The following is a 27,804-nucleotide window of genomic DNA, read 5'->3' as shown; positions in this document are numbered from 1 at the left end:
CAAATATTTGAGTTCTGCTTCACAAGCCTTTGTGAATCATGCTATGGGCATTTCCTTTGTCATGTAACATTTTATTGTAGGGCATAACTATGTGCAAGCAAACCTTACCACTATGTTTTCCCATGTAAAACCTAGTATTAGAATAGGCAGACTACCCATTTTCCAAAGTTATTTATGACACATAACCACTTCACATTGTAAATTAAGGAGGGCAAGCATTTCAAAGCAAACTGGACAATGAATCCCTCTCATAAAATCTAGAAGTCTGACTAATGCTGATATTCTTGGCCTTCCCTGTGGTGTGTCAGATGTTGACAGCTTCAAAATTTTCCGCTTTGCTTACCGATTGAAGTTGTGACACTCTTGTGACTGCGGTCAGTCGTTCTTATAAGGAAGCTACATTTCTATACATACATCAAAATCCAAAAATGTTTTTGCTTGTATGAGCACTGCTCTTATTATATGATGTATGTAAAACATATTATGATTAAATGAAGTTCATCCAATACACAATACATTCTGCATATGTATAAAAATGTCTTCAAATATTTTCATTTCACAGTAAATGTATATATTACAATCTTCTCATAATTTAATAATCACATAATTTCAGCATTTCAGTACTTTGCTCAAGTTGAGAAAAAACATAAATTGTGCACACCTCTCTTAACTGCAAACGACATAGGCATTATCACAGTGCACATTATAGATTATATGATGCAGATGCAGGAAAATGAATTTGAGATGAAATCAAGGAAAACGAAATAGTACGTTTTAATTCTCTCATACAGTATATTATTCTTATTTTACCATTAAACAACATACATTTTAGGTTTAGTTGAGAGTGAAGTTTAAGATTGAAAGCATAAATTCACCCCCATATAATTACATAAAAGAAATCACATCTTAAAAACATTTGTAATTTGTTTTTACCAAAACTAGTTTCTTACTATTAAATAGCACACAACTTCACACTAAATAATTGATTTAAAGAGTAAACTGTTAAAACATGTATTTTGAATATGAACACTACGGACTGCATTACACACTCTTAACCCTCCTCAAGCGTGTTTTAATAAATAATTTTAAGTTAGTCTAAAATATGCTTAATGCTTTCAGACTTTATAATATCAAGAACATAAAAAATGACTCATATGGCTCCATCTTGCAATCAGCAAACGTTATGTGGAAGGGAGAAAGACCACGTGTATTGGTCTGTCGCAGAAATATGACGTTAAATACGGTGACGTGTCTTTGTTGACAGCAGATACAGGGGGTTTGCTTTAGTTTTCAACGTTTGTGAGAAAGGCATGGTTTAGAAATGGCTGTTGATATAACGTTATTGTTCAAAGCGAGCGTAAAGACTGTTAAAACCCGAAATAAAGCCATTGGGGTTGGATTCGACAGTACAAAAGATGACATCCTGAAGAAAACCAGACTTAAGAGTGACTTCTCCACAAAAGCTAAGGAAGTGGTGAGTGCAATTACAGTCCAGAAATAAGACTCTGGGAATGCAAACATTTATAAACCGTCTGTTTTACAAAGAGTTTAGTTATGCAGATTACAGTTATTTTTCATTGACCGAATTTGTAACGTGTTTTAAATCGGAATGTAGCACCTACACATTTTCTTCACAAAACTGTCGACTTTCTTATTAAATCTCAAATAAATACAGTCTAAAAGTGCGATATCATAGTGCAATAAGAAGTTACATTAATAAAATATCTCCATTTTCCATTAATGGTGTCCAGAATTTCTACTCGCCTTAACTTCAGAAATGTATAAATGCAAAGTCTGTCATGTTGGCTCCATCATATTGAGCCAACATGGCGTCAGTTTCAATAGCGATATGCTCAGGGTGTTTTTTTTTTCATGAAAGAGCGTGGGATTTTTATACTAGATTCACATGTCGAGGTTAAGTTACACATTAAGGAAAATGTAACTATGAATATATAGTCTTTCTGAAGCTGTTTCTTTACCTAATGTGAAACATTTTACGTACTTGATGTATTATCAATCATAACTCAAGTTGCTGGTACTTTACTCTGTGGTACTGCAGCAGTACTTACACATTGTAAACAGTGGAGGACTGCAAGTAGGGACGGACCCGGTAGATGGCATTCTTTGCTCTGGAACAGAAAAATACAATGCAGTCCTAGTGTGGTGACAGAGGAAGTGTATTGTGAGGGTACACTTGAACTAAGGTACCTATGGTCAAATACCATTAATTTCTCAGAGGCTCAGGTGTTATTACACCTTATTAATTACCTTCAGTATTTTATACTATAAAAATTGGATTTTCATGTTTGACTTGCTGATAGCATTCTACTGCATCCTTTGCTGGAATATGACCTTTTTCTGTTACAACAGATTCCTGGTTCATAAAGAACTTCTCACCACATTCCATTTACCCGAAATGTATCTGAACATCTAATGTCTAATATCTAAAAGCAGAAATGAAACAATTTGACTGTGCAGACTTTTATTTAGCATTATGAAAGATTTAGCCAACAGCTTAATTTGATAGTTTTTTTTTAAATATTACGAATATGACGTAAACCTTAAAGTGGTGGTAAATAAAAAATGAGCACTGTTACTGTTGTGTGAATCTCGTGGCATTCCCAGATCAGAGGCCCAGCTAGTTTCTGTCATGATGCATGAGGCATAATATGAGTTGAATCATGTTAAGAATCTGTCCTTGTGTTCCAGACAGCTCTTTTGTCTAGAGCTCTTTTGACACCGTGCTTGTAATTTTCAATTGTTTAATTGGATTAGGTTATTTTTTTCTCTCATTTGAGAATTTACCATTCACTTAATCTGCGTTACTCTTTTCCCCATGGACATTTACTGAAGGGGATTTAACATGTTTATTTTATCCTATTTGGTTCATTTAAAACTTAAGTAAATGCTTTTTTTTAAACAATTCTGGATGTAGTCCTTGTTAATTTTAAAAGATTCTATTTGGAGTATGAAATAACCAAATATCCTTATCAAAGCTGCAATTCATGGTTTTCCCAGGAATCTTAAATATCTTTTTTTTTATTCGTTCAGTCCTTGTTGGTCAAAAAGTGGAAATTGCAAATTCATCTGTTCTTCACCATTGCATACCACCCAAGTGAAATTTCATTTAGAGTAAAGTTAAAGACAAGTGGGATTCTTTTGTTGTGTGAACTCGTATTTCCCCAAGAGAAAAAAAACAAACTTTTCTTTTCCTTTTAGTTAGTGCCATATTCCTGCACTGTCAAGTTATAGTGACCTCACCTTGATGCAACATCTGAGTGTAATATTTTTTTAGTGGAACCATATTTTCTGTGCCTAAAACCTTTGACAGATAGAGCCTCTTGAGCTCTCTAACTGTTCAATGGGACAATTGTACAACGGATATTCAATTGTTGTATAGTTGCAATGTTAAAACATCAGCTGTAGTAGACACGACCAGTTAGAGAATGCCTAAGACATTGGAATTGTGAAGAGCCAAAATCTAAAGAGACCTTTAAAGGAAGAGAAATTGAAAATTGCAGGAAGACCCAACATCAATAAACTACACAATAGGAAGCCACTGGTAACATGGAATTCATAATTTAACATTCAATCGATGAATAAAAGAGATGAAAAAATTTACATGAATTAAATGCCATCGAGAGCAGGGCATTGCCGTGTTGCATTCTGAATGTGAAATGCCTAGAAATCCTATGCAAGGAGGTTGATTCAGCTGCTGGTATCTGTCTCCCTTGTGAAATTGAAATTGTTTAATTGTCAGTTCTTAGTGTTTTGCCCATGTAACTTATCCATCAATGATTATTCTATCAATTTCTAGACTGGTGGCACCATGTTGTTGGAATAGTGGAAATTTCCATAAGGTTTATGAAACCTTGTATGTATTTCAGTATGAGCATTAGGTTATAGGCAAAGTTTAAAAATAAATATTAAAGGAAATAATTGTAATGTAAACCAAAGATTTTATTGCTGTGAATCACAATTTCTCCCTTCTCTTTAACAGTTAAAAAGTTCTTAGATTTTTTTATTTTGCCTCTCTAAATATTTCAAAATGTATAGTTATGAAAACAAAGGACATTAATGTGTTTTTATCTTCATCTTGAATAATACAAAACATGAGGTACTGAATAAATATTTTCATACCTTTTTTCCTAAAGAATGCAGACTGTTTGAAATCTGCTGTAAAATACTATATATACTGTATATACTGGTTTCAGTATAGTATTAAAAAATCATATTTTATGAAATACCATTTCAGCAGATTGGTGAGGGGCTGTTTGTATTACATTATACCTATTACAGCATATAAAAGAAAAATGCATTTCTCTTTTTTTACAGCATGTGTGCAGCTGGAGGGAATTTTGTTATGAACTGTGGTTTTCGCTAAATGTTTTGATGGAACAAGTTTGAGGGATGCCATTTCCAGCAAAATTACAGGAAGCCATGGGGGGTATACTATTAAGGGCTATAGACTCACAGTGATGTGGTGAAGAGTAATACAAAGAGTGGATTTTGTAGCTTAAGTCAGATTTTGTTACATGCTCAAAGGTTTACTTGACTATTGTGTGTGTGTTATTCTCAAATTATAATTCTTAAAGGGAAGATGCACTTAAAACAAACTGTTTGCTTTTAGAAGTGAATAAAAAAAGAGCAGCTAACGTATGCAGAAACTTTGGAGGTAGTGAGTTTTTCATTTATTAACTGAAAATGGATACTTATAGAAATGTTTAAAAAAAAAAGGTTCTGAAACACTATATTGGCCGACTGTGTCATTCACCGAATTCCCTATTTTTGATTTGGGTTTTCTGGTCCAAAACTTTAATACATTTTCCCCTTTATGCATTACTGTTGGACAGGGAACAAGAATCAGTTCTAGTTTTGCATTGACAATTGTAGCCACGTAGTATATTAAATTGCAGGTCAAACTTTCTGACCTCTTATTGTTTCTGTCCTATAGGATGCTCCCAAAACCTTTGAAAGATTTTTCTATTTCTTTTTCATTATTGTTATCAAATTGTAGAAGAAAATACAGTCATGGTTGTGAACAGTAATGCTGCTTTCTTTGGTTATTATCAAGTAGTTTTCTGCACCTGATTAGTCTGATGAGTGGCTCTCTGCCCGAGAGACCCTGGCCGTTCTGAAGAGACGTTTGTGAGTTAAAGCCCTTAGAGCATAGTGGTTTTTAACTTCTTTATTTCAATCTGCAAATTTAATATGAAAACTCTTGGCAATTATGTTTCTAAAGAGTTTAAGTAATTATAGAATTGTTCATTCATCTAGTGTTGGTTAATGCATTTTCACAGTCTTAATTGCTCATTTCATAGATTATAAACTAAAGGTTTAAGGTCTTTACAGTTTTCAGTGTCTTCTAAAATAATACTGTAGTAATTATTATGTCAGGATGCTCTCAATTGAAGTTGAAATATCCTTTTAAAGAAGGAAATGTGAAGAGCATGAGTAGTTCTGTGTGACTGTACGATGATGACTATTTCATAAGAGATAATATTATCCTGGGGAAGTAGCAAAGACAAAGAACTGTCACACCACATTTGCTCTTAAAATGTATTCCTGCCATTGTGGCAAAACACTGTATTTAATTTCATAATTAAGGCTTGTTTATTCTTCTTTAAAATCCATATAAGTATACTGTTATCTCAAAAGAGGAGTATTTCAAACCTCTTTATAGTTTCTAGATCATTTGGCTAATATGCTGCTTTTTTATTAAAGAATGCACCAGTCTACATACATCTGTACAATACTGAGAAGGAAACATGTTCCTTATTTTTTTTTAAATCTGGAGGTTTTGAATCACTGATGTCAGAATCACCAACTAAATTATTTCACGCATGAAAAATGTCAACCTGTTTATTTCTCTTAAGACATGTTTCCTTCATACCCATTTATCAAGCATTGTATCCTTTTCACAACACATTAAATTTAGAAATCAGTATGTGATTTAGTGTTTCCACAACCATATTAAGTTCTGTAACATTTTGTTGTTTAGTTCAAACAACAATAAACATTTTTCATACATAAAAGTACATACTGTAGCATCAGCTATTTTACACTTGGTGTTCTTATCACAAGAAAGTATTCTCACAATTCACAATGTAATTGTTAAATGATACTTCTTGTATAATATCTAAAAGCAGTATTTACCTGTTGAATTGTTTGAAGACATAGTTTCTAATTCTTTGAGGCATCTTTCAAAGATAAAACAAAATTCAATGATTAGCCTAAACCCTTTTTCTTCTTTCTGCATTCCACCAAATTGGCTATACAATTGTGTTGTGTTGTGTTGTGATGAAAATTGTCAGAGGTCTTTCAGGTCTGTTAGAGAATTACACTTTTTTTTTCATTTTAAATCAGATTATCATAGTGCTGGAGGAAATAGTTAGCTATTTGTTGTTACACATTTGTAATATTTCTGTAAAGGCATTCCTTTTTTTAAATAGATTTTTAAAAGAGTACGAGTTTATAGTTGCATATGGATCAGTGAAGCTCAGCTCTTGGGATGAGGAGTTAAGAAAATAACCACACTGCAACAGTAGATATGAATTTCATAAAAGTGACCACAGGGCCTGTTCCTCTACACTGTGATTATTTTAGGTAAATCTGAATTGAACTGGCTCAGATCCGAGAACTCATGCCACTCAAAATTGCCTGTGGTTTTTCAATGTATTCAATTCACACTGTTCTCATCAAACTCTAAATAATAAACCTCTAAAATTGTAAATTTTGTGTTACAGAAAAACATAGAGATGAAATCCTTTTAACCATTAGTGGGGAAACAAATATTGTTCGATGAAAATAAAAACCATGCCTAACTACCTTGATGCTGACGACTGGAAATATAACCAGCTTATGGTATCCCTTGTTCCCAGTGTCCTGTACAGTAGATACTGTCTGAAATTGCCTGAGAACTGGAAACTGAAATTGTGAGTTTGGAATGTCCCGTACACAATTATATTGCGGTAAGGTTTTGGAAAAATAAAATTAAATTGAAAAAAAGCTCTGGAAGCATGATTTTCTAAACATACTGCAATAACATTTTCTTTATACTTAACAGTTTCTTTAAGAAAGTTGATATTCTCGTGAGGCAGTGATTAAAGGTGAAACATCAAAAAAGAGAAAATATTAAATTAAGCCTTCAGTAACAATGTTGACGGTTTGCTTGTAATGCTGAACAGATGTGCTCTTTTAAAGACTTGTATTTCTTTCTTCATTCCCAGTGACAGTCAAATATCTGGATTAAACGAAAAAGATCTTCATAATAAGTTGACTCTTCCAAAAAGAACGGAAAATAAATTTTAAGGTGCTGACCTGAAAGTTTTGATTTACTGATAACATCGATACGCAGAGTGGTAGGGTTTGGAATGTACTGCATGTTGAGATTTAACTCAATCAGCTATGACTGCAGTTCTAGAACACCGTTGATCTCTTGTATTGTGTTAGGCATATACTGTATGAGTTAATAAAAGTACCGCACTTTTGGAATTTAATAAAATTGTCTATACAGCATTTTTACAGAGTTCAAAAATCACATTAATGATAGTGCAATTAGATTATTCCATTTAACAGTGTGGAAGGTATAGCGATGCAGTCTCTTAACTCTCAAAAACTTGAGTTTTTCTAATTTACCAAAAAACTTTATTGTTCTTATATTCTTAGTAGGGAATGACCACGCATTTAACTGATTTTAAACTAGTATGCCTACATCTTTCTCCATTTTGAACAACCACTGAAACAGTATCAAACATCTGTTAACATAGTTCTTTGCATAATCATGTCAGGAATGTCATGTAAAGATACATTTTGCATATGCATTAACAGTCTGTTGTTTTTTTTAATATATCCTATCCTTGGTTTCAAAGCACTCTGCAGAAGTACAACAAAATGAGCACAATCTGTATACAATTTAGAATTACAGAAATATACTCCGTGAAGCTAACTTGCATTTGCTAAAGTGTTCAGTGCAAAATATGAAGGATGTCAGGTTAATATAAACCAGAATTACATGCTTAGACCAATGACTTAAGAAGGATTTTGCTCCATGAAAATAATTTAATTTACCAAGATAACAAAATAAACTCATAAAATGAAAATAATCTTAGGTTCACTGTTATTAAAATATTATGCATGTTGGTAGAATGAAAGGTCAATGCTTTTCAGTTACTGTACCATCATAACAAATCTGTACTTGTAAAACAGGAAATATATTTCAGCATGTACACCTTTGATTAGGTTTCTGTTTATGTTCAGACAAGCAGACAGTACAGTGAAGAAACATGGCTCCCAAGTAGCTCTTGATAATGGGGAAATAAGAACAACCGAGAACCAGAGGATCAAGTTGAGAGAAACAGAATTGGGACATCAGTGGGAGCAGTATTGTGAGGAGACTGATCTAGAAGTGGAGTTGAAACTCATAGGATAACCAATGTAGATGTGTTAGATGTGACATCATGTTTTCATATGAATTATAGTTTCGGCTGCTTTATTTTATGGAACTTGATGTTTCCTGGTGGAATAAGACGGAAACTTGCAATGCAGTTGGCTGAATCATTCCAAGCAAAAAGAGATGTCTTCCAGTGGACACTGGGCTGCAATGCAGTGTTTTGAAGGGGGTAGAAAAAACAATTCACAGATGATAAATGCATGTTGATTTTAAGATCTTTGGTCTCAACAGTCTCAACGGAAATCCTAGTTTTCCTAATGTAGTGGTGTGTCCTTGTGGCTGTTGATTGACAAAAGTCACTTGAAGCTGATGGAAAAACACTATCCTGTCTTGAAAACCCCTTTTTGACCCGCTCAGAATGTTACCAATAAAAAGAACAAAATACTGGTATAGTTTTTAGTAGATTAAGCAATGCATGAACATCAATAGCAGGTTTTGGAAGCCTGTGTACTTCCTGTGTAAGATTATGAAGGTAGGTGTAGTTCACTGACTCTGCAATGCAAAACAAAAATCAGAAATTAAAATATTGTATGTTTTCTTGTGGACAAATTAATCATCTGGTTACCTAAAAAAGGGGTAAATATATTACTGACCAGACTTTGTTGCCAAAACAAAACGTTTCCCAGCAAGAGAGATACTAATAGACCTCTTTCTTTATCGTGTTCAACAAGTGCATTATTACTCTATAGGACTAGTAGCTAAGGTTAAGTGAATTACTAGCCCTAATAACATCCACAAAGTACACATGGTCCATATCAAGGTTTGACCACACAGATTGATGGTTAGTTAAGTACATAAGGATCTCCTTAGTCATAGTTTCTTTACAAAAATGACTGAAACTAGTCAGAAAACATTGTGATTTAAATCCCTAGAATTTGGGGATTTTCTTTACAGTTGAGTGACGAGATGAATAATTAATTCTGAGAGAGAGAAAAACTCTGCCATCTTAAAAGATAATTTTAGAAAACCCATCAAAGAAAACGGTTACTAAAAAAATCTTTGGGGTTAAATAAAAACTTTGACCCTTGAAGTGCAAAATAATTAAAATGTGATTAAAATGAACAAAACAAAAACTATTTAGCTATTCATTCAATTCATTCAATCTATCCATTAGAAGATGTTTTAACAGAGGCTTCTGATTAAAAACAACCCGTAATTTAATGGAAGATTATTTAATTTACCTCTAGTGGAAGAGATAGAGACTTGATTTACAGTAAGTTATGGTAACTACTGATCATTTTATGTATTTTGAATTTGCTTAACATCTGTGGTAGAACCCAAACAGAAGTGCCCAGATTGGTTCAAGAACATTGATGTTGTATTCCACATTTTTCCAGTGGGAAAGATAATTATTTGCATTACTCCACATTTCAAATACTTTATTGTAATACTTTAAGGGTATACTGTATATGCTTCAAACAGTTTTTCTAAAGTCTTTGTATAGATGTTTTTGAAAGGGATTGATATAGCTATATCTAGCATCACTTCTTAGATATATTCTTCATCACTTCTTAGAAACGTATTTCCTTTCTTCTCTTTTCAGCATGGAATAAACCTATTACTTGTTCCTTTGCAGCCTACGCATGCTGACGCAGCCACCCACCAAAACTAAAATCTTGTTACATGACACCTGCATTTAACAACCAGATCTTCAAAATATAAATATAGAAATACTGTTATGTAGGGTAGCTGTTGTAATTAAAACATCTTAATAACAGAATCTGTCATAATCACGTATATGGAAAGTTTTTGATCAGTTACCGTTAATTATTTAGAAATCCTTCTAAATCTAAAATGAGGTATTTTATGTGGTCCATATGTAAGAAAAGTTGGGGTTCTGGCATTAAAAAAAAATATATATATTGCTACCAATCTAGACTTCCAGCATCATAAGAAAATGCTTTAATGGTTCTGCCAGTTGAATGCTGGAGGTAAAGGTTGGTAGAATATAGCTGTGCATACTTTACTTTTACAAGTTAAAATGCTTGCTATCTTTAAACATAAAGAGAGAAAAACATGTTTTGCAGGGCAAGTCATGCTTCCCCGAGGAGGACTCCCTGTCCACGCTGAAGGATTTGACATCACAATTTAAAAGCATTTGGAGTTAAGAGTAGATTTCAGTCCGAAGCGCTTCATACTTTAACTCTCAGTCTTGATTGAGGTCTATGTTTTTTGAGTTCTATAAAAGTTCATACTTAAATAATTCAAATGTATTAATTCCCACAGCATTGCCGTTGTCACTGTTTCCTCCCAGCTTTTGAATCTCAGTGACTTGAAACTTCATACGTCACTGAAGTAATGTGAGCAGAATTGCTGAATATGCTTAGTTTTAAATAGATGGTACTTTATTTTTGTCTTACACTTTCAACCATTTTTATACTTAAAGGTAAAGCACAATTGTTCCAAATTGCTTAAAACATCACAATTACTGAAGACATTCCCTTGGGAATCAAGAAACCATTAAACAGATGAAAGAACATTTGGAAAAGTCTGACCTTACAGGCAATCATAAAAATGAATCAAAACAGCCCTTTTTCCCCCTGAAGTGCACATAGTCCATCTGTGTCTAATCCAGTAATTATAGACAGAGTTCAATTACCTTTTCAAACTTGGAGCAGACTGGAGACTGGGCAGTGCACAAATTTAGGGTTTTTGTCTAGACCACAAATTGACCACAGTCTAAGGCTAAAATTTATTTCTAATTTTGTTATTTTTTCTCCTCTGTCTGATAGGTTTGATCGTTTTAAAAGCATGCATTTTGTGCTGTGTTTGACAAGTTGTGGTGTCGCAACCAGCTTTATCATCACGGTTTCGGTTTTCACCCACAATTTTATGTATGTAAATTTGCTTCTGAGAGTATAACAGCTTATAATTTTTTTATTATGGCTGCCTTAAAACCACCTTAACATTAAATGTTAAGTTGTGAACCTGATATCCATGGAACACCATGCCCAGAAACTTAAACATATCGGTCAGACGCCATCAGATTTCAACTACTCGTGTAAAATCATCCTGGGAAATGTAATTGGAGTGTTTTTCTTCATGCTCTATAGACATTAATAAATTGGCAACCTTCAATCTCCTTTTGATGTGCTGTCTCCAATTTGATACCTCAGTGTTTAATTTTTCCAAAGTCTTGTTTAAACAGAATTTTATAATGGCCGCTATGTTGTGGAAAGGTTTATGGAGATAGATAGGAGTGTTCTCTCTGAGGAGACCAAACCTGCTACTGTGCCTGAGTCCCTAATTTGTTATATATTGCACTATTCTTTTAGGCAAGTAAGTTCAAATAAAGATTAAAGATTCATTTGTATATTTGGTACAGGCTTTTAGGTAAGCCATTATTGAGTGTTGTTACCTCTGCCTGATGTGATTTAATTTTGGGTTGCAGTTATGTGGCTTTTCTAAATGTGAATTCACTCTTTATAATGTATTCAAGCAGGAGGGGGGGGGGGGTTAATACAGATTAAATTGCTATGTCTGCTATATCTGAAAATTATCCACTAACAAAAGAGCCAGTACATAGAGTTTTTTAAATTTTGTTGTTTGAGAATGTGTGTGGAGCTTACAGCTAAAAAAACTAAAAGGGATTATTTTTTATTTCTGGGTGCTGAACCTCCAGCAACACACATTGCCTAAAACAACCATCGGTATACAGAATAAATAATAGATTTATTCCATGCTGAAAAGAGAAGAAAGAAAACACAACGTTTCGGCTGTGAAGGCTCCACGGCTGAAATGTTGTGTTTTCTTTCTTCTCTTTTCAGCATGAAATAAACCCATTATTGTTCCTTTGCAGCCTACGCATGCTGACACAGCTACCCACCTGATATACAGAGTATACACAAATAGAGAGCAGAGCACAAATGATCTTTTTCTGTGTTCCAAACAAAACAAGCATCATTTAAAAATCAAAAGTGGAATGCATACTTAAAAGTGTAGTAGATGGGTCCTGTTCTCATATGTCAATGTTTAAAGTGAATGAGCTTTCAGAAAACTCGCAACTTCTACACTGAACTATACCAGCTAAATATGTGTAGAGCTGAAGTCTTTCATAGTCATAACCACACATAGCATCAATCATGAATTCAGTAAGAACAGTTTGGGTTTCAAAGTTACTTTTATATGTGCCAATTCCATAATGTTTTCTGAGTGTTTTTCTGATATATTTGTCCTGAATTTGGATAGTGATTTTAAATGCAAACTCTCCTGAGATGATATTGCATTAGTCCTACATTACTATGTATGCCACATTACCATAAATATAAAGTTCATTCTATGTTACATTAAAATATTCTCTTAGAATAATATTAGAGATGGAAATTTCAGTCAGTCTTGAAATTGGTATGGTATTAAATTTAAAATACATTTTGCTCATGTGACAATTTTGTTTTCAAGATTTTTTGTAAAGGTTTTCGTTCAGAAATGTTAAAGATTCATCTGAATGATAACCACAAACCCATTTCTTCTGTTCGTCTGTTCTGGCAAAGAGGCCTGTTTTTGAACTTTGCTCTTAAATTTTTAATTTAAGCAGAAATCAAAGTATGTGGTAAGAGTGACCAGTGATGATATGGCGAGCCCTCGTTTTTAAGGTTCGGGTGTAGGCTGGGATTAGCTAATAATAATAATGTGTGGTTAGTCGGAGGATACAGCTTGTGTATAGTTTGAAAGTTTGGTAAATATAATATGTTGTCACTTTAAAGCTGCCCTTTAAAAATGTTGCTTTGAAATGAGTTCTCAAACGAGTTTGAAATCAGTTTTTTTACCCCTCCTTTTAATTATCTTAGTTTTGAAATGTTTCTTTGAATTTCATATTTTTGAAATAATAAGTAATACATTAAAAGGTATTATGTTACAATTCCACTATTGACTGCTATAAAGCCCGGTAGGCCAAGAATGCCCTCTAATCTGTGCTTGCTAAATATTTTAGTAATATGATGAAGTTGCTTACTTTGATTTTTTAAAGTAGTAAAAATGCCTATAAATATTTGTAGTGCTTTTCAACATTGAGCAGTTATTTTTGGATATAAGACTAAAACTGTGCGGGTAGGTGCATGGATTTAGATGGTAAAATCCATAGTTTTACGTTACTGGTCTCCGTAGTATGGAGCAGTATTGTCTGTTATAGATAAGTGAGAGTCAACTCTTTTTTTTAAATCAGAACTTGTTTATTTGTGTTTTATACAGAAAATACATTTATACAACAAGTTAAATAGTGTTTCATTTAACACTGTGTACAACATAGTATGAAATGATATTTTCAATTTTGTGTTGTATACAGACTTCATAAGTCTCTTAAGAAGACCTACTTTATACAAGATATATTTTCAGTGATCCCATTATTCCTTTGTTTCATTGTAGTTGTTATCCAGTTGCTACAATGTAATCAAGGTGTTTAATGAGTTTTTAATGGAATAAACAATATTAACAATTTAATGTATTTTGAAAAGTTCTAATGTGGTAATAACTAGAGAATCAATTTTTCAGTGTGTGCAATACATCTGTATTTAGGGTTATAAGTAAAGGAAGAGATCTATTGTGTCGTGAGTTTTGTAGTGAGAAAAATTAGACACGCTAGACATGAAAACTTTTTTAGTAAGATAAGCATGTGATTATACAACATCATCTTGTGCAAGCTCGTGTTGAATTATGTTTTCTTTATTTAAAGTTTTGCAAAGCTTTTTTCTTCTCTAACTTTGGTTTGTATTATAAGTGTTTTAAAACAAATGTGTAGTGTTTTATGTACATCTTTTACACTTGTATGTGTCCTTACAATGCCCATATTTGAACTAATGTGTACAGCATATACTATACGTTTTGAGAGAGCTACAAGATTTTTACTTTCTTTAAAACAACATAAACTGTTGATTAAGTGAAGCTTTTATTGTACTCTCTGTCCACCATGATTTTAGTTCTACTCATCCTGGAAGTCTTACTGATTTTAGATTAATTCACAGTTATCTGATTTGTTTCCATGATTTCTACTGTTGTAAAAAGCTAATTAATTTACCTAAACAGTTCCTCTCAAATGATTGGACAGAAAATAAAAAGAGAAATAACATGCACTGTACATTTATTAAATGATTTTAATGGAATCACATTAGAAGGGATAATAGGTGCTTTTCAATTTAGAGATACTTTTAAGTGTGTACGACTGAAGTTTTTCTAAAATCATACACACATGATTACATAAATGTGCTGAAAGCCACATGCAAATTTTCTCAACGTTAATTCTAGTAAATGGTGTATACCTCCCTTTTCTACTTCTGGTGTGACCCAAAATAAAAGTTTATCTGTAAAGAAGATCTTTATACTGTATATGAATATACTGCTTGAATCAAAAATGTTTCTGTTTTATTGTTTATTGAAATACAGCATAATGCAAAATACATTTTTTGTATGTGGCATTCTTTTCCATAACTTACAGTGCAGTAAGATATACGGTACGTTTTTAGTATAAGAGGAAAAGAAGACATTTTATGTTCATGTTTGCGATAAAGGTAAAAATAAAGTACACATTGTTTTATTTTGTAATTGTCATATTATTCTTTATCATGTCTTCCAAACTTGGCAATTCCAGTTAGTCTGAAGTCCTTTTTTACTTGGGACAATGAAGAGCACTCTCACTTCACTCAGAGCACCGTCGTCTTTTGCTGCTGTTTCAAACTGCACCCCACAGTGGGAAACACAGAGAATCCCTGCCTAATAGCAAAGCCTAAAATTGAATACTGATCTGGGGGCTCTAGGAGGTGGAGTTCCTTACCAGCTAAGCCACTCCAGAGCGACAGAACAAGACTGGCAATGGTGGAACATCCCTTCTAAATATTCTCACATCTTCTTCGTAAGGCAGTCCCTTCTGCATATATTGTGGAATGGCTGTACTGCACAAGTTGGTTAAGTTTATTTTTAGTTGAGTAGTTTCTGATCTATTTCACTTCATCGTGTTTTGCCACATCTTAGTTTATTTCATCTACTACTCTGTGATTGCGTACCTCTTTGTGCCAGACCAAAACTGGTTTAGGTTTTCAGACTCTTTTTTTTTTTGCTTTAATTGTTTGATTAATTGCACTTGGCAAAGTTGGGACATTTTTTTCCCAGCATTCTAAAACTTGGTGACGTATAGTTTTCAAATTGGTTGATATATGGATCTTAAAATGTCAACCAGTAATCATACCGTGACACATTTCTCATTCAAGAACCAACCTGAAATGAACCTTGTTTGTTTAATTAAATCCTCCTTAGGATGGCTCCAGAAATAACTTGCTTTAGGCGGTTGTGGGTACCCATAGCTGCAGAGCCATAATTATGACAAGACGTGATGTATCCAGTTGACATGTGGATAGTATTCCTAATACATATTACATCAAGTGACTGTCACTCACAGTGCAATTATTTCTATTTTAAGGCGATTATCAGTATATATGATTTTCTTTAGTAACCTATATCTGTCAAATTCCAAATGGTGATAAAGATTTTTAATAGTTTTGCAGAATGCCGGATCTATATTATGCCCTTCTACTACTTTTGTTACAGAATAAATTTAATATGTATATGGAGTTCCTCACAAGGAACTTGCATTTTTCCTCTTGTGTGTTAACACCCCCACGTACAACTTTTAAGATGGTTATAGTATTACTGTCTGCCCTGTGTTCTTCACGGCAACACACTGCCTGACATATATTGGAGTTTTTAGTTTGAATTTTATTGAAATCTCAGTGGATAATGATAGCTTGACCTTTTCATTGGCTGCTTGTCAGTATCTTTTATCATAAAAAGTATGTTTTTCATAACTACTAAATTCACCTTCTGTTTACGGAAAACATGTACCCTTTTAAATAGTGATGAAGTCATTTCACATCTGAGTATACTTTAATCAGTGGATTTCCTGCTGGTTTAAGAAGGACTTTCATGACTTCTCAGACTTGGAATTAAGGTATCGTGAGTGTTTCATATAAAACGATAAAGCTAAACAGCAAAGAATGCCTACTGGAGACTGAGCAATGGATGAAATATCGTTGATATGATATGTAAACTTACTAATAAAATGTTGGTTTTGAATGCATACTGTTCTGCACCTACTATTTGGCATAATTGCAGTAATTGTATCTGGACTGTATCTACAGCTATCTGTCAAAACAGTCAAAGATCTACACTATTTTTTTAAAGTGTCCTAAAAATGTACTTTATATACTGTATACTGTAACAGATAGTTCACGCATTCAGGTTGTTTTATCCCTCTTTTATTTACTATTAAATATTATATAATAGTAGTTTCCAGTTCAGTGATTAAGAACTGAAACAAACTTTCAAAGCCCAGTGCTTTCGTAATTGAAATATGAGCTTTCAAAAATTATTACAATAAATCAGTAAATGAGTTATGGCCTTAAAATGTTGAAGCCTGTGCCACACAAAATATTTCTGGACACCTTAAATGTCTTTTTGAAACCTTAAATTTAAATGTCCAATGTAGTTAGCAAGGCTCAAATCTTTAACTTAATGTAGAGATTCTTTTTGTTGATTTTCATTTTATATTTATACATTTTCAACACAAATCTGTATTATTGTTGTAATTAAAGTGTTTATGTCTGCAGTGTATCTGGTTTTTATCACAGTACCATAATTCTGACTGGCAGTCTCTATATGTGCTTTTTTTCATTAAATAGAACATTTCTTTCTTTGACTTTTCATCTTTTTGGGAAACAAAAAGAGAGAAACATTTTCTGTGGCCTTTTCTTAAATAGGTTCAGGGTTAGAAAAATAATAATTGATTTGACTCTCATGGTACAATGTCTATAAATGTAATTTGCCATGGCCTACACAAACAAACACAGAAAAGATTAGGCAGTATTGTAAAGAGACCGTTTAGCAGTAAATTCAAAAAAGTTAAATCCTGTAAAATCACAACCTGATGTTTATAGAATAGTTGGGAGTTAAATATTGTGTTTGTAATGTACTCAACTTTAAGCAGAATTTTGCCTTTAGCAAGATTCGATGTGGAGGTCAACAAGTTACAGGTCATGTGGTAATGACTGTATCAGACTACTGTGTTATGATCAGCTCCATATGCTTTACCTTAGTATGATAGCAACCATGTACATTTTCCTAGACTTTTAGTTAATCCAAGAACCAAGCACTAATTTCTTTTAATATTTTGAGCCACATGCTTGGATGAATCCTTGTACAATGAGAAAAAAAAAATAGTCTTATTTTGAAAACCATTTGTAGGGTTGTTTTATTTACACTCTAGTTGCAGGATTCTGGTAGCTTCATTTTTTTCTTTTTTTAATTTAGTATACTATTTCAATATGGTTTCTTCCACTCTGTAAGATTCCAGAGACAAAGCATGCTTGTTTTTTACTTGGAAAAAGAAAAGCCTTTATAGACTATTTACTGTTAATAAAAGCTTATCCACTGTAATAACTGGCGGACCTTTATAATTTCAGTTCTTACAGTTGCTTTAGGTGTATATATATATAGGAAGAATTTTAGACATCTGTTTCCTACATGTCTTTAAAACATGGCATGTGCATAATCTTTCTGCTCTTAATTACTGATTGTTTAAAGGGCCTGAAGTGTTTTTGTCTTTGCATTAGAGCTCAGTTTGATGAATTGTATGAATTTGAAATGTATTATTCAGAACATAAAGCACAGCAGGCAAAATATTAAATTGTTTTGAAAACAAAAGAATTGGAACCTGTTTCAACTTGCATACACTGATATGCGTGATATCTCCTGCAGCATTTTAATGGTTTGGTTTTAATTTTAACTTCTAAAAGTCTAAGCTACTAGGAACTTACTCTTTGTAAACAATAGAAGACCAAAACCATTTCGTTGGCAACTATAATATGTAAGCTACGGTATAAGTCCTGGTTTAATATATTTTCTTTTTTTTGCATTATGAATTTATAGCAGTCTCTTATTATGAATAAAATCTTATCACATATTTATACATTTGCGTTATAGAAGCAAAGAGAGTGCACTAACTGACATCTTTTTTGATTAATTACATCAGTTGAAAAGTGTGGCAGATATTACTGAAACGATGTGCGGACAAAAGTATAACTAATTTCTTGAAAATCACTTACATCCAAAGCACATTTGTTATTAATAAATAGAAGTGACAACTGCATTACTCAGTACTGTGTTAATGACAAAGCTTCAAGTACTTCTGATTTCATTATTTTTTAGAACAGTTGTTCTCAGTCTTGGATTCAGGGGACCCTCAGACACTGTCCTGGTGTCCCCAGAGACAAAGGGAAATGTTTTGCCCCCGTACGAACAATATGTAAAATCAACACTCACACATATTCTCCTCTGACATTACAGAGAGAATCTGTTGACCAGTTATGTTTTTAATGCTATATGCTCTGTTGTATTGTTGAATATAATTATTCTATGTTTCAGGGAGAATTTATGTGTTATAGGGATATACCTATGTGGAGGTTTCCTGCAAAATGGGGATACCCAGCCAGAAATGAGGGGGAACACCTGTGGATTTTGAGTCATTAAAGCCTATTCCTGCTTCTTGAAAAATAATTTAAGTGTAACATAAAAAACACAAATGACATTCATTGACTTTCAATTTAAAATTCATTAAAAATAAACGATGCCTTAACAAGTAAAATGTACTTTATAATTAAGCATTGGAATATAGTACTTTATGGCTCTGCTGCCAATGTGTTATTTTTAAATTAAATTAGTATCATTTTTTTCAGATGTATATTCAGAACAAATCTTTTCCAGAAATGTGTGAATGCATCTACATAGATAAAATAGACAAAACATGCCATCAAAAGAACTGATGAAGCCTTAAAACAATCAGTTGCACAGTACAATTTAACATTTAAGAATAGAACTCCCCTATGTTTTGACTGTTTTTGCTGAGAAATAAACTAACACAGTCTCTTTGTTATGTTCACAAGGAACACTTTGAAACAGCTAAGATGGCTCAGTAAGTGATAGTCACTGAGTAACCTAATTACTAACAGTAACAGTGATCTTAATCAGGGTGTTTAAACTAGCTTTTAAAATGCCAAAGTGTAGCCACCTACTGTTCAAGCCTGCAGCTAAACCCAACTTTTAATTTTCATAATAAGTTAACATGTTTTTTTTTCTTTTGTTTTTGTAGTATTTGCTGATGTAAAACAGAAAGTGAAAAGGTAAGAGTTTTGATGATGAGATTAGATGTAGCCAGGCTGACTGTCTCCTTGGTCTCAGCTACCCTTTAAGTACAAGGCCACCCCTACCTCATTGTTTAAGTATTACTTGCTCTTTAGGGTCTTAAATTACAAGAGCAATTGATCCCTGTGACCTTTTGTAAAGCCTTCATAGCTGCAATGGGAATCTAAGCCGAAACGTATACACATGAGAGACAAATCAACAGAGCACCAGGCACTTGACATTTTGGAAAGTCTGCATTTGAACACTGCAAGCATAGCGCCATCTGCTGCTGTCAAGGAGTTTTGCCTGCAGGGAGATTTATATCTTTATAAACAAGGCAAGCTTGATAAAAATCATTCTTTGTGATTGCTTAGACCTTTTCAATCCTAAGGTGCTTTATATATAGGAGAAAACCCCATAGCCGCAGTCACGTGGGCGATATGTGGCAGCACTTATGCATCAGCAGTCACACTACATTATGAATCCTTCTGCATAAAGGAAGTAAAATTTAACTACATAATTATGTTTGGCGACGACGTGTCCTTGTGAAAATGAAGAACAGAAGTAGAAAATGCCCAAAAGGGACATTAATCATAATTTCTCTTTTCTGTTGAAATCTGCTGTGAATGTTTTCTGTGCTCATTCAAGAATCACTGGAGTGAAATGAGTGTTCCTCCATCTCGCAGACCAGACAGATTCACTTCAATCACTGCAGTCAGCATATATTGCTGAGCTGCTCAACTGTAGATAAGCTAGGCTTTATCTTGTGGGGTGCTTGTTTTAGAGAATTCACATGGGCACCTCTTATATTCCCTCTGCCAACACAGGAAGGTGAGCTCCCACAGGAGTTGACCCCACATTTTTACTACATTCTAACTCTCACCTTACAACAGTCAGGCAGCTGGCAGAAGCTTCTTTGAGCAAGTATTCTAAAGGCTTTGATTCCTCAAACTGTTGGCCCTTGTGTCTTTATTTGATACTTCACAGTGTCACAGTGCTTTTGAGGTTGTGCACAGGGGGTTATGCTGTGTTTCACAGTGGTCTTGTCTGTACTGCTGTATTGTGAAGCATAACTTGGAGTACGTTTACTTTGACATTTATACATTGATGGATTAAGTAGTGTATATGTTTATTAGCTTAAGACAAGAGTGGTGAGATTGCAAATGTCACCACCACTTTTATTTTTTGTTATTATACATAATGTGATATATTATTATTCCATATTTATGTATATAGCTTTGTATTATGTGTAGGTACAAAGGATCCGTTTTACAGTGATCAGTAATCCTCCCTTATGTGCTACTGTAGTATAGGGTTACATCGCAAGAATCATCAGCTTTTTACTGCTGTTCTGTGTTGATTATATAGAAGTTTGATGCAGTAAGGGTGATAGATGGCTTTCATTTTTTCATAGTCATCCGAAAAGAAAACGGGCATCTCACCTGCACTGAATTTCAATACATAAGAATAAAAGAAGAAACATACCTATAGCTGAACATGACAGAGTATATATCAATGGCCTTGTAGGAAGTCCAAAGAAAGCTGAATCATTTATCAGTTTTGTTTATGGTGTTTTGCTGACAAACCCACAACTCTAAGATCTCAAAGTAAGATCTCTTTTAATTACTACTCTACAAGGTTTCTAAAGACAAGGAAAACCCACCATAGAGGGGGCTGCATTTGTTGTAAAAGCAGCTCAAGCACAATTAACTTTTATCCAGATGCAAACAACAGCTTTTATTCTTTAGAGGCTCCAGTTTTCAATTTTCAGTACACACTGCCTGAAAACTTCGACACCATACAATCTGTCTTTGAATTCTGTAGTTTTTTTTCTTAAACAGTTTGAGGATCAGATTTTCCTTATAGCATGTCCTCAACATAAACTTAGTTTCAGTATTTTTTCAAAAAAATTGATTTTAAAAACTTCATATTTAATTTCTTAAAATAGCACCGTAACAGTTAAGAATTCTGTCTTTTTTTGGGGTCCATATATAGAATGCATTGTTATAGGGAAGCATTCTTTAAGCTAGAGATTGTTTCAGGATTTTGTGTCTGCATACGAGCTGTTTTTAAGTCTTGCAATATCAGTACCAGAAACATGATTTAGAAGTATTGCTGGAATTATTTGTGAGGGATAAGAGAGAGGGTTATTATATAGTGGCAGCAATGTTATAATTACATTGATCAGAGAGTTTCATGTTCAACCTTTTTATTATTCATTTCAGATCTTTTTCATATTCATTGTCACATTTTATTTTCAATAATGCAGCATTGTTGTTTTTTAGTTTTAATAGGAAACATGCACCACTTTAGAATGGTACTTCGATTTAACATGTTTCTAATTTGTACTTCAATTGAAAATGTTTTTAATTTTTAGAGGAGTGTATTTTGTCTTTGTCTTCTGTATGGCTGAGTAATCTCCTGCATTGAAGGCAGAGCATTACTTTATCTGCATATCTAGAAGAAGTTATTTCTATACATCTGTAATTATTACAGAGTATTAAAAACCTATATTTGAATGTTGATTAATGTTGGTCTTTTTTTGTCTCTTTTTCAGATTTCCAACATCACCAAGCTGAAAGATTTCCTCTTGCAGCACAGAAAAGATTATGTTAATGCTGGCAGGTAATATATTTTCCCACTTATGGTGATTATGTAGTGAAAGTGTATTTATACTCTGCACATATTTAAAGTGGAAAACTGAGGAAAATCTTGCTTTAGGTATTGTTTCTGATAATTTGCTCATTTTTAAATTTGCTTTTTTAAAGGACAAGATACCAAATAATTAAGGGAAAGCTGCCTGAAAATTTAGGAACAGTGGAAATTAATGTTGTGCAAGTTTTCTGCTACCCAGTTCCAAGGCTATTTTGTCAAAAACAGCTATGTTTTTTAGTAGTGACACTTTTAGTGGATACTTAGATGTGCATTTTGGCTTGTGTCTTTTTTTTACAGGGGCAAATTGGACAGAACTGATGTAGAATGCAGGTTATCTTAGTTCTTATACTTAGTGTTAATAACATCTAAGCCTCAAATGGGAACCAATTCTGACAGATTTGAGATTACAGGAAAATTACAGGTGCATTTGAAAAGAGAACTGGTTAAAGTAGCCAAGTTTACTTTGGTGGGAAAGTGCAGTTAAGCCACGAAGATTTAGGATACCTTAAAGAGCTTTGTCTGATTGTTTGCAGTAATTGACTAGAAAACCGCAAAAGAAGTAACCCCTTAGGTCTAATCAAATTTTCTCTCTAATCCAAATGCTGAAAGGCAGGTAAGAGAAAAGTAAGGAATTAATCTGCAAGCAGTCTGGAAAAGGGGGGTTTTGGCTTCTAAAATTATTTTACATAGAGGTACTTGGTAAAACTATATACAGTTTGGTTGTGACAGGTAAGAATGTGCTTCTTCCTCAGCACATCTGCTTTACTGTGGATTAAACCTATTAAAGGATTTACATTTATTAAAAAAGGCTTACATTAATGTCTGGGATGTAGATGTTTTTTTTCATTCTCTTTATTAGAACTAATACAGCAATAACTGCATTTTTTTTTACGTGTTAGCTTTTAATATCTTTAGCTTTTTTCCTTCACTTACCAGTTGACTTACTTGCACTTATAGTTTCGGTCATGTCTGTCAATTTAGAGAATTTGTCCAATGTAAGACAGCTAAGTGACTGATTACTAACACAAAATTCTAATACATGGAGTCAGTGATACTTGGAGGATCCTGAGGCTGGGATTCTCCCAGTAAACAATAGATTTTTTTCTTATCCACATCATTAATTTAAGCATTTTTTTTTTGTATAAAGATGATAACAATATAGGCTACCAAAATAGCAAATTTCTATTCACTTTGCAGTACTTTGTTTTAATTGTGCACATTCATCTTTAAAAGCCGAAGACTATCTTTAAGAAATGACCGGTTAAACTGTCAGCAATGATAAATGTCTGACATTTATCACTGCAGCTTTGGCAGAAGTTTCTGTTTGGTCAAAATCCAGCAGAGGTGTCATCCTTAAGATGAGGTATCAAACAGAGACCCTAGCTGTTTGGTCATTCAATATGCTATTTAAGTAAACCAAGTTAGCTGAATTTTGTTCTTTCAAGAACAGTAAATCTTCCTATTTTTTTTCCTAGCCTAGACTGTTACGGTCTTCTGAATTTTTATTGTTCTTTGCTTACTGACGTTGGGGAAAAACACTTCCTACCCAGTAACAAACCTACACTAAAGGACTACACTAATCTTTGCTATGTGCCATTAGAATGCTATATATATAGCAATATATATATATATTGGCTGAGTGAAATACACTTATCATTTAATAGCAACCAAGTGAGCTAGATGAACCACAATTCTTAACAGTTCCACAAGAGGGTAGTATGCACTTATACTGTGAATAGATGGTGAAGCATCACTGCAGTACCCCTAAATGCTCTTAGGGGTCTTCAGAGTGAGTTTTTACTTTAAGATTTATAATCACTGAATTTAATAATATGCTAATATTTTTTCTGAATATATAAAATAAAGTTTACAGCTTGGGGATGGGACTTCTATCCACGCCGTGAAAATCAAATGACAATAACCTGGGCTCATGCTGATTGCATGACCTTTTAATGAATAGTCAGTTCTATTCATTCATAATGATACCTTTCTGGGGGATTCTTAAAGCAGTGTGTACCGCAGTCCACTTCATTCTTCAAACTTTACAATAAGTGTTTGTCAGGACATTTTCCTAATCTGAACTGCTGCGACATGCCCAATTTTTACAATGATCCAGACAGTTTAGAAAATGAATTGAAGAAGCTACCTTTTATTGGTGAATGGAAGCAATTCTACAATATAATTTACAATTCAGTTTTCTTGTACTGCAAACATTTGCACCATAACTTAACATTACATTAACCCTGGATGGGATAGTGGTCCATTGCAGGGTACAAACAGCCAAAACTTATACATTTAAACCAGGGCCAGTTATCTCAGAAGCCAGTTAACCTACCAGTACGTTTTTGGACTGTGGGAGGAAACCAGAGCACCTGGAGGAAGCCCATGTGAGCACAGGCAGACCAATCAAACGCAACACAGATAGCAACCAAAGAATTAAACCTGTGGCCCTAGCACAGTAAGGCAGCATTGCTAAACATTGTGCTGCCCTAATAAAATACAATAATCATTAAATTGAAAGTTTCTGCCTACTTCTTTGTTGCTCTAATTCATTGTTGTATTGAAATGTAGCCTCAGAAAATATTTTTTGCAATGGCCTTGTCTGCCATTGAACACTAAAAATGAGTTTTCAATACACTGTCAGCTTGCCTTGGGAGAATAGTACACGTTAAGAAAATAATATGTATTACTTTAGTGGATATCTCAACCAGAGCTGCCAGGTAGTCCTAACTGTTAGTGATTTTGTCTCTCATCTGAGTTCCACTTCTGACTTGATTTAAGCTGTATTAAGGCAAGGTTTATTCTACTGTTACTAACAAAGAAAAGATCAGTTATCCACTTGAATTTCTGAGTTTTATCCTTCTTTTCTTCCTTTGCTTATTTCCATGTGGATCATTTCTCAGGTTTGGATTTTTTTAACGCAACTGAAATAGGACTTTGCTGCACGCTCTGCTAAGATACAGGGAAGTGCCAAATCCATGGCCTCCTTTGTGTGTATCAAATACAGATGTTTAAAATATCATCAGGCAGGGAAGCACGGTTTGTTATTGTGATGTATGTGCTAGTATTGATTTGTTCTTAGTTTCCAAAACAATTACCTGATAAGGAGTTTCATATAAATGTACTGTTAATCTCAGAAGTGTGTTTATACTCTGTTTAAGAAAGAGCATCATCAAATACAGGCACCATAGACATTGCATTTTTTTACAACCTCTTCAAAGCCTACCTTTCATTAATGTAAAACTGTTGCTTCTTTGGCATCATATTTTTTCTTTTATTTTCCTTTTTTTATTTTCAACAACCTTGCAGAGGGGACAAGTATGGAGTACATACGGATGCCCCCGACTTGCACATCTTCAAACTGTTGTTCTATTTACATAATATTTAAGCTGCATTAATTGGTGGATGGGTATTTAGCCATTAGGCACATCAGCAATGTATGTCCATGCTCTGTCAAATTCTTACACAAAACTTAGAAATTGCAAACCTAATTATAAATATATTAAAAGTAGGTTATATTAAATGGAAGTCCAAAAAGTTAAAGGTAAAAAGTTAAAAAAGATTTAAATCGGTCAATTTGTCGTTTAATATTATATAATTAAAGCAGTTTACCAGCATGGGAAGTGTATACCAGGTTTCCCCCTTTATCTTTAGTGGCATGTATAGTAGGTCTTTCAGGGTACCAATATAAGAATCACTTGACACAGTTTTTTATTATTTTAAAATTTGAAGTCTGAATTATTTAAAAATTTTGGATATTATCATTTGAGTTTTCTTGCCCTATTAAAAAAAACTTAAAGGGATAGCAGATGCTTGTTAAACATTTTCATCTTTTAACTTTTTAATCACGGTTAAAAATGGCTCCAGATCCGAAGTAAAACGTCCGCTTGGCATGAGAAATTCTTAAAAAAGTTCCTGTAACCCAATGATGATGTCCGCATTCCGACATGACTGAATCATCCTCTTCCCCTGGTTTGGCTCATTGCGTCTGTCTCGAGCAATTGAATTCAAAAGGTCTTCCTGCTTGACTGTCATGATAAGAAATGAAACATCTATGGAAATATGTTTTTAATCTGAGAGGAATTTAGCTGCATCCATTTTGACATTTTAATCTAAAAGTCAATGATTAATAAATAGGCTAAATAAATTAATCTTCCTTATTTGGGCTTTAGAATACATCTCACTGCTCCGTGGCAAAATATTTTGAATATATTTATAGATGTGTATAGCAGTTACATGTGTATCATCATCAATATGATGTTTTGCAGTTTCAGTATGTGATTATCTGAAAGCATCTTTATGGACAGTCTCTTCTCAAAAGATTTCTTCTTTTGATGCTTAAGACAAGGTCTTTCCCTGTAGTTGAAATAAGACTTTTTTTTTCCTTGTTGTATTGCTGTGTGAATGATGAGTTTAAAACGTTTTTTTCCTTGTGGTTATTTTGCTGTTTGAAGATGTTAAACACCTCTCTTCAGGATGTTGGCAGATACAGTGGGTGGCCAGTTTATTAGGTACATCTGCCTTTCCCAAGTAATTGACTGCCCAGTGACTTACACCATCATACGGTATGGGCTGACAATGCTATTTAAAGCAGGTAGGCAGGTACTTACGAATAATGTGTGTGCAGTTCAGAGAGAGAACGGAAAAGATAAAACATTTGAGTAAAATTGAACGCAGTGTGGTATGGGCGCCAGATGTGCTGGCAAGAGTATATCAGGACCTGCAACCTTGTTATGGTTGTCGTGTACGACAGTGTCACGGATGTATTGAGAATGGGCCACCACCCAAATAACATCCAGCCAATGTTGGTTCTGTGGTCGGAAACAGACTGGTAATGAAAGCGGCCGATGGGGGCTGATACAACTTGTGCTGAATAATAGACGGGCTACAGTCACTCTACTACAGCTGAGTACAACAGTGGTGTACACACAGAACTCAACTCATTGTACCTAGTCACGGATAGGATATGGCAGCCTACAGCTCAACCGAGTTCCACTCCTGTCAGAGAATAAACAAAATGGTGTTGATGCAGTGGGCTAAGGAACACAAACACTGGACACAGGTGGATTGGAAAAACATCGCCTGGTCAAATAAATTCCAGTTCCTGCTGTTTCTCGCTAATCGGAGGACCAGGATATAGCGAAAAACACATGGATCCATCCTGCCGGGTACGAGTAGAGCAGTGTTTCAATGCCATGGCAGCAGTGTATCCATCTGCGAATGGGCATTTTTTAGCAGGATGATGCTCCATGCCACAAGGCTAGGAAAATCCTGGAATCGTTCCAGGAATATGACAGGGAATTCAGCTTAATGCAGTGGCCTCCCCAGTCACCAGATCTCAATCCATTTGAGCATCTGTGGAATGAGATGGAACAAGCTATTCAGAGTAGAAATCCACCATCGGCAAATTTGCAACAACTATGGGACACATTGGAGTCGACAAGGGCCAGCACCCCTGTTACACACTTTCAGCACCTTGTTGAGTCCCGATGAATTCAGGTTTTTCTGAGGGAAAGGGCAGACCAACTCTCTACTAG

At 34.0% G+C, this 27,804-nt stretch overlaps 1 protein-coding gene across 1 annotated transcript in view; it reads left to right on the top strand.

Annotated features, from left to right (window-relative positions):
* Window positions 1–1,233: 1,233 nt before the first annotated feature.
* Window positions 1,234–27,804, top strand: part of stx18 (syntaxin 18) — a 47,099-nt gene continuing 20,528 nt past the window's right edge. The window contains exons 1-2 of the mRNA XM_088921042.1: window positions 1,234–1,474; window positions 22,170–22,237. Coding sequence (XP_088777168.1) covers window positions 1,322–1,474; window positions 22,170–22,237 — 221 coding nt within the window. The 5' untranslated portion in view covers window positions 1,234–1,321. The remainder of the gene's footprint in view (window positions 1,475–22,169; window positions 22,238–27,804) is intronic.

Source organism: Atractosteus spatula, chromosome 1 (assembly GCF_055471065.1).
Source record: "Atractosteus spatula isolate fAtrSpa1 chromosome 1, fAtrSpa1.hap1, whole genome shotgun sequence".
Taxonomy (NCBI): domain Eukaryota; kingdom Metazoa; phylum Chordata; class Actinopteri; order Semionotiformes; family Lepisosteidae; genus Atractosteus; species Atractosteus spatula.
Note: the sequence above shows the minus strand (reverse complement) of the source record. Positions and strands in the feature narration are given on the sequence as shown.